General features: G+C 42.0%; 1 protein-coding gene across 1 annotated transcript in view; it reads left to right on the forward strand.

The window, feature by feature from the left end:
- The first annotated feature begins 1,122 nt into the window (after positions 1-1,122).
- LOC114037569 (mucin-5AC-like) overlaps positions 1,123-8,714 on the forward strand; it is a 9,614-nt gene continuing 2,022 nt past the window's right edge. Inside the window, exons 1-3 of the mRNA XM_027854491.1 lie at positions 1,123-1,206; positions 4,709-4,778; positions 6,566-8,707. Coding sequence (XP_027710292.1) covers positions 4,725-4,778; positions 6,566-8,707 — 2,196 coding nt within the window. The 5' untranslated portion in view covers positions 1,123-1,206; positions 4,709-4,724. The remainder of the gene's footprint in view (positions 1,207-4,708; positions 4,779-6,565; positions 8,708-8,714) is intronic.

The following is an 8,714-nucleotide window of genomic DNA, read 5'->3' on the forward strand; positions in this document are numbered from 1 at the left end:
GCTCTTGAACTAAGTGTGTTGGCAAGCAGCATCAGGGGTGGGGGGGGGGAGGTGGAGAGGGTGAGCCCACATTTTGCATGGAGTCAGGAATGCTTGTTATTGATGTTGGATTAAAAGTAATAACAAATATATTGCATAGGCAAGTGAGGATGTAGATGAATAATGTAAAACTGATTGTGTTAATGACAATACATTTGTAATTTAGAGTCTTAGAAAGTTGTCTGGCCTGGAGAGGTTTATTAATGGCCATGAGGTTTTGGAGGTAGGATTTGAACTCAGGTCTTCTTGAACAACTTCAAGGCTATATTGCTAGCCTCAAAATCCCACTGGTCATTCCTTCAGTAGTCTTAACTTGGACCAATTACATATGAGGAAACATTTTTACAACAGTGTGTAGCTCACTTTGAATGTAATGAATGTAATAAGAGATAACTATTTCTCATTTTCTCAATCATGTAACTGAAATGGGGAAAATGCCTAGAAAGGACAACACTAACAAAAAAACTAGAAAATCCTGCTTTCTAATTTTTCCTTTATTCTTATAGAATGTTTTATTGGTTTCTCCATCTAATAGAAAGTCTGCCCTCATTGATAAGCATAGAAATATTTTTTTTCCAATTTAGTCGAGAAATCCCCTTAGCCATGACTGAACTTTTTTCCCCTAATTTAAAAAAAATGGTGAAATAAGGAATTGAAACATGCAAAAAATAGTTAATCAGGGTTCCAAGAGCAGAATATTTGATGATGCATAAAATAGGTAATGAACCTTATTTAATTGTTATTTTTCTTTAGAAAAATATAAAAAAATAGATCCTAGGCATTTTAGAGTTAAATTTTTGAAAACTAAAATGAAGCTTTTAAATGACTCTACCCCTACCCTTTCCTAGGGAAAGGTATGATAATACATCACAATGTTCCAGAGAACAGAATATTCAAAGGTCAACTGCCTATTTCACAGGCAGCATCTATCCTAGTTTTGTTTCAGGATTAACTTGGAGCAATTCCTTCTTCATGAAACTCGTCCTTTCTCCCCCCACTAGACAAAAAGTAGGAGGGACATATTGAAGCCTGGCTCCTTTATTAGACCAAGATTCAATCAGTCTGTCTCTTCATTTTCTTTGGGAATCAACAAGTAACTGAGTCTAGTAACTGAGTCAAGAAGTGGCAACATCTGACCAGGACACAAGGGAAGTGACCCCTCTCAAGGTACTGACTTAGGTGACCCCCAAGGCTTTGGGGCACACACTTTTCCATTATCTATATTATGTCTTCATCATCACTGCCTTCTTCATTCAAAGCTTGGCCCAGGGTACAACTAGTATGTCCATGACAATAAGCTAAGTCAATGCAAGGGTATCATGTTCAGGTCTGGCTTTTAAGAAATATGAAATGATGCATTATTGACCCTGGTATTGTTTCATTATCCTAAATCATAGTCTAAAGATTAAGTAGTGTGTGTGTGTGTGTGTGTGTAGGTGGGTTTGGGGGACAGTGGGCAAGCATACAATCCTGACTTGGGTTTACAAATAATAATGCTAATTAATCAACAAACATTTATCAAGAGCCAGACATTGTGCTGGTGCTAGAGGCACAAAGACAAAGAAAAATGAAGTAGTCCCTATCCTCAAGGAACTTATATTCTATTTGGAAAGAATACAAACACCAAAATAAACACGAGGTGGTTTTTCTTTGGGGAATATTACTTACTAAGAGCTATATGATGGGAGGAGAAGGAAAGGCTTCATGTAGGAGGTGTCATTTGGACTGTTTTTTGAAATAAACAAGGAATTCTAAGTAGAGGCAAGGAAAGAGGGCCAGGCATGGGGGCACAAACCTATGCAAAGCCACGGGGATGAAAGATAGATTAGTAAGTATGAAAAGCAGCAAGAATGTCAATTTTGACAGATCAGAAAGTATGAGAAGGGGGATAACGTACAATAAGATTGGAAAGGTAGACTGGGTGTAGGTGGACAAAGCAGCTTATACTTAACTTTAAAGGCAATTTGGAGCCATTAGAGTTCACTGAGTAGGATAGCAGACTCCAAACTCTTTTTACCACACACTCCTATAAAATAGTTTTGAGCATACACTCCAAATAGGTATCTATTCTCTTATTTGTAAATTATTTATAGGAGCCACTATAATTATGTACATTATAAAATTGACACAAAAAGACATTTTAAAGAATGATATAAAGATGAAATACTTTAAGAATAAAATTTAAATTGATGGGACAAAAATTCTTTCTGCTATCACTAAAATATTAGTACTAATAATACTTTAGTGAGAGCCATGCGATTGAATATGCTTTATTTTGCTAAGGAGGAGAAGGGGAAGTAGGGAAGCTAGGTGGGGCAAGTGGATAGAGCGTTAGAACCAAGTTCAAATCTAGCCTCAAACTAACTGTGTAACCATGGGTAAGTCACTTTAAATTCTGTTTTCCTCAACTTCCTCATCTGTAAAATAGTAATGATAATAGCACAAATTTCCCAGGTTTGTAGTGAGGATGAAACGAAATCATATTTACAGAGTGCTTAGAACAGTGCCTGGCATGTAATAGGTGCTAGACATTTGTTAACTTTATGATATTTTTGTTTCGAGTGCAAGAAATGCATCACCAGTTGTGCTTACTGTTATCACGATACTCAATTTTGAATCCTAACAACCAATTAAGCAAAGGGGCTTTTTTGTTGAAATTCTGCTGGTAGATTTTCATCTTCCCTGATGTTAATTGATTCTTGCAAACTGACTGGAAGGTATTACACTTTTACAATTTTGATGAATGAGTTCCAAACCCAATAAAATTCTTCCTTTGTAGGATTTTTAGAATATGTTATAAAAGTCAGTTTCCATGTTTTTTAAGTGTACAGATTTGAGAGTTTTTTATAAGTGACACCCACCTTGTTTTCTACGGTTCAGCACCTGGCCCACCATCTTCCAATCCTCCCCAGCTCCTGCTCTTATACTAGGGGACTTTAACATCCATAGAGATGTTCTCTCAAACCCCCTAAACTCCCAATACTGTATCCTGCTTAAAAGTCATAACCCCTATACTCCTTCACTCTATCTCAGCCATACATACATACAATAGTCATACACTAGGTCTCGTCACTACCTACAAGTGTTCCAATAACACGTTCCTATTTAGAAATTGACATTCTCCTATATGACCATAAACTTCTATTATTCCACTTTTCTATGAGCTTTATACTTCCTATTCTTCACTCTCATAATGGTCTCCCATCCTTTCACCTCTTAGTACTTTCTCAGGCCATTGGCCCGGAGTTGGGACTCTTGGTCAATATTGCTAATAAACAGCTATGTGGCCTCGGATAGCTCATGTCAATTCCTGGGGCTTTAGTTTTCTTACTTGTAAAATGAAGGGGTGGGACTCCTTGACCTTTGAGGTCCCCTTTGACATCTAGACTTTCACCATTTGAAATATTGATGCTGGGATTACCCTCTAAAGACCAACTATTTCATAAGGAGAGATGACAGAATGGTAACACACAAACACAAACACACACACAACATTCTGTCCTCTGTCTTTATGATAGCTAGCAAGAGAGAGGTGGAGGGGAGAGAGACAGAGAGACAGAGAGACAGAGTGCTACATCTAAATGCATGTGCTGCTGCATCTATGGCTAGGCCCATTATCATTTATGTTTCTCATTTCTGCCATTGAAGAATTGTCGTCCAAATTTAGGGTCAAATCCAGGTGAATGGCACTAGAATGAGATGGAATGGTTTGCTGATACTCATATCCAAGCACCAAATAGGAAGGTATGGACAGATGCCACATGTGGCCTCCCTCCTCCCTCACTCCCACCATCCCATTGGGTGATACATGAGGTGATCAGCCTGAGGAGTAGTGAGGTATGCTCTTGGGTCCAAAGCCCAGAGCCCTGGTGCCCAGGTTTACATAGTTTTCTGACAAAGGGCCTACCGTGGCATCTATAATGCTGCTTATGGGGTGATGGGGTCAGGGAGCATGGACCAGTGCCAAAGGGCAAAATTAACCAGGAAAGCCTACTTGGGAGGGGCAAAGTGGAATTAAATTGTGCCACATAAGCAAATTTGCAGGTGAATTTAAACCTTAAGAATACTAAAGTTGTATGATGGGAAACACTCCTAAGTGATTGTGGCCATAGATTCCTTTGGCTATTCAAGCATAGAAATATGGACTGAACCTATGGTTTCATCAGTACAGGAAATCTCTCTACTAATCCATCCTTGCACCTTCTCTCTAACTTAGAGAGTTTGTAAGAACAGAGAAGCTAAGTGATTTGTGCAGGATCACACAGCCAGGATGAACCCATGACTTCCTGACTCTGAGGCTGATTCTGTACCCTCTACCTCTCACTGGGTAGAAGGGTATACACCTTATACTAAGGTACAAAAGAGTTTCTTCTAAACTACATGAACTTGAGTGGTCCTATGACCACTCCTCCCCTTCTCCTGACATAAATGGCTTCATCATTGAATCAATAGTACAATAAGTGTGTTTTGGAACAAGACAATTATTTTCAATCTGCATTTTAATGTAGGGTAATTTTAAAGTTTCTACATTGGTTAGGGAAATCATCTTGTATGTGGATTCTTAGGATGACTTTTGAAATTGTAATTTTAGACCTAAAAGCAACTTGATCAGAGTTAATTATTCATCGTCACACCATTACTAGAGAATTCTGTTGCTTCTTACTTGCAGGGGCCAGAAAGACAAGATGAAGACTCTGATCCCGATTGTGCTCATTTTGGCCTTTACCAGTTGTTTTCCAGTAAGTTCCAATGTTTTGGAGAAGCTAAATCTCTTGTGATCCCAATCAAAGATTTCATCACATTCTCTTCCCCTTCTTCCCTTCCATCGCCCCCAAAACAAAGGACTGTCCTCTCTTTCAAACATGCCAATTTCTGTTGAAAGCGCCACCATCCTTCCATCCTTCCATGTAGCCCAGGTTCGGAACCCACGCAACATCTCTAGCTCCTCACTCTTCCTTTCCCCACATATACAATTAGTTGCCCAGGCATTTCTACCTCCACAACAATCCTCAAAACTGTACTCTTCTCTTTATTCACACAGCTGACACCCTAGTTCAAGGTCTAACAACTTCTCATCTGAACTCTTTGTCTCCCTGCCATTAGGAAATCTCTCTTCTCTACAACCCACCCCCACTTAGCTGCCTAATGTTTAGGTCTAACTATGTTACTCTCCTACACAGTAAATTACAATGGTTCTCTAATACCTCTAGAGGGACTAAGTATTATTTCATCAATCTCATTTTTGTTTAATTTATATCTTGCATACTTTATCATGTATACAATTATAAGTATGGTATACACATACATGTGGAGTTTGCATATGAGTGTTTAATGAATACTTCATAAATTTGTTCACATAATTTATAAATAGGTAAACACACATATTAGGAGTGCTCAAAAATGTTTTACCAATGGGGTGCGTGATCAGAAAAGTTTGAAGACTATTGACCTAGAGGATGACTAATATGCCACATGTCCTGGAAAGAGGGGTCTCTGGAAAGTTTTACAGAGTTTGTTTTTCAGGAGGTTGTGGAGGTAGATAAGGATAGGCAGAAGGAAGGATGATTGTCAGGAATATCAATTTGCACTTCAATTAGCTGTCTACCTGCTGAGATATTTCCCCTCACCTTAGGGAAAAAAACACAATAGAAAAGATGAGTCCTCTGTCACTGCCATACTGTGCCATGACCATTAAACTAGATACATTTTCTTTCAAAGTCATATTGGGTTATAAGTTGATCTTGCGAATTTCAGCCATATCATAATGGAGATTTCAATCAACTTAATGAGTAAGACCTTTCCCCAAGTCAGTAATGGAATACTAAATACTCCAGGGCCTAAAACCAACTACTTCAAAACATCAATTGATATTCCTAAAGATCAGGTTTGACTTTGTCATTTCTCTGAACAATATCCCATTGCCTTTGGGATATTAGGAGCAGGTGCTCAAAAATAATATCTTTATAAAATATAAAATATTCTAAGGATATATCCCATTATCCTGTTGCCTCTGAGATAAATACAAACTTCCCTGGCCTTTTGTAATATGGATCCAGCCTACCTTCCCAGACTTATTGTACGTTGCTCTCCTATGTTCCACATTCCCCACTAAATGATGCAGCCAAACTGGTGTGTCTGCTGTTCAAATACCACTCCTGTGTCTTTCCTTAGGCATTTCCCAAGGCCTACAACAGGTTCCCCAACCCCTGGCCTAGAACATAATCCTCACTTCCATCTCAAAGAATCCTTAGTTTCCCTCAACACCCTAGCCAAGTGTCACCTTTTCTGATTCTCTCCAACTATCCCTGAAATTGCTTCATGTTTACCTTATGCATATTTTGTATTTATTTATTTGTGTTCATGTGGTCTCCCAACCATCACCTCCCAAAAGAATATAAGCTCCTTGAGGGCAAAGTGTTTTATTGTTGCGTGAGCATCACTAGTGCCTAGTACAATGTCTGGTATATTGCAGGCACTTAAAAAATGCTTGTTAAATGAAGGAATATCTTTTATTTCTCTCTTACAGTTAAGTAAGAGTCAGCAAAGCCAACGTCAGAGAACACAGAAAACACCCAATAATCAATTTGTCCAAAATAATCCAATTCGAACTTTGAGAAGTAGACCATCATCTGCTCAATCCCCATCAAGGAAATCTCAGTCTCGTCCACACGCATCCACCTCATCTGTAGCTGGAGTTCCTCGAAAGATTACATCTTCACATTCTCAGGCTCCAAAAGCCCAATCATCATCTTCCCAGAAGGTGGTAAGAAGGTCTTCTGCTCCTGTTCAAGCTGCATCAAGGGTAGCTATAGCTAACCAGATAGTTCCTAAGTCATCTCCAGCATGGAAACAGACCTCTCCTTTGAAGGTAGGGCCCAAATCAGTTAGGACATCCTCCAAACAGTCCACAGGTTCTCAATTTACATCAAGGCAGTCTCGGCCTGCCAAGAAACCAGCAGTAGCATCAAGAACCTCAAAAGTCACCCGCAAGCCTTCTCGACCTGCCAACAAACCAGTGAGAACCTCCAAAGTCACCCGCAAGCCTTCTCAGTCTTCCAACAAAGCAGTGAGAACCTCCAAAGTCACCCGCAAGCCTTCTCGACCCGCTAGCAAGGCAGTGAGAAGCCCCAAGCCCTCCCGCAAGTCTTCTCGACCCACCAACAAACCAGTGAGAACCTCTAAAGTCACCCGCAAGCCTTCTTGGCCCTCCAACAAAGCAACAAGAAGCCCTAAGCCCACCCTCAAGCCTTCTCAACCCACCAATAAGGCAGCAAGAAGGCCCAAGCCCACCCGCAAGCCTTCTCGACCCGCCAACAAACCATCGCAAAGGCATAAGCCCATCCGTAAGCCTTCTCCACCTGCCAACAAACCAACATGGTCCAAGCGTACACCAAAACGATCTCCAGTGCCCCAACGTCCACCAAAGAAACGTCCACATGCCCAAGCTCCACAAAAGAAACATAGACCTTCCAAGGCTATTCCATGTCCCAATGCCAAAGCTCCATCATGTAAACACACCTCGTGTTCTAAGCCAAAGGCTCCAAGGCCTCTACCACACATATCCCAACCCCTTCGTCCTCCACCATCCCATCCTCATCCTAAAAAACCTTGTCATTCAGGATCTCATTCAGCACCCCATCTTCGCCCACATCGAGGCCATCCACATCGATCTCATAAACATCCAGGAGGTCAACAACCACCTCAAATAGTGCCAACTACTTCGGCAGGAGTCACAGAAGAACCTGATGCCTTAACTGATGCCCAAACAGATTTGGTTATCACAACTACTGGAGCCACTACTACTTTAGCTGGAACAAGCACTACTGTGTCAGGTAGCACAGTCTCCACAGCTGCCACCACAAGAGCCACCACCACTGTCACCACGGGGGCCACCAATATTACCACCACAGGCACCACTACTGCTGCCACTACAGGAGCCACCACCACCACCAGTACAAGGGCCACCACTACCACTGGGGGAGCTACCACCACTGCCACTTCAGGGGCCATCACTACCACTACAGGGGCCACTACCATGGCCACTGCAGAGGTTACCACCACTACTACTACAGGAGCCACCACCACTTCCACTACGGGGGCTACCACCACTGCCACTACAGGGGCCACCACCACTGCCACTATGGGGACTACCACCACTGCCACTACGGGGACTACCACTGCCACTGTTGCCACATCTTCAGTCACTGATGCCTCAACATCTGAAGCCTCGACAGTAATTGCTGAGGTCTCTACTGAAATAGCTACTGATAGTACTACTTCCCCTGCAACAGATGAATCAACCTCACCAGGGACTGAAGTCACCACCCCAGCTGTTGAAGCATCAACCTCTGAGCCTGATGCCTCAACCCCAGCAGATGAGTCCACCACTGGAGTTGTGGAAGCCACCACTGTCACTACGGGGGCCACCACTATTACCACCACAGGCACCACTACTGCTGCCACTACAGGAGCCACCACCACCACCAGTACAAGGGCCACCACTACCACTGGGGGAGCTACCACCACTGCCATTTCAGGGGCCATCACTACCACTATAGGGGCCACTACCATGGCCACTGCAGAGGTTACCACCACTACTACTACAGGAGCCACCACCACTTCCACTACGGGGGCTACCACCACTGCCACTACAGGGGCCACCACCACTGCCACTA

Source organism: Vombatus ursinus, unplaced genomic scaffold (genome assembly GCF_900497805.2).
Source record: "Vombatus ursinus unplaced genomic scaffold, bare-nosed wombat genome assembly UNPS02010461.1, whole genome shotgun sequence".
Taxonomy (NCBI): domain Eukaryota; kingdom Metazoa; phylum Chordata; class Mammalia; order Diprotodontia; family Vombatidae; genus Vombatus; species Vombatus ursinus.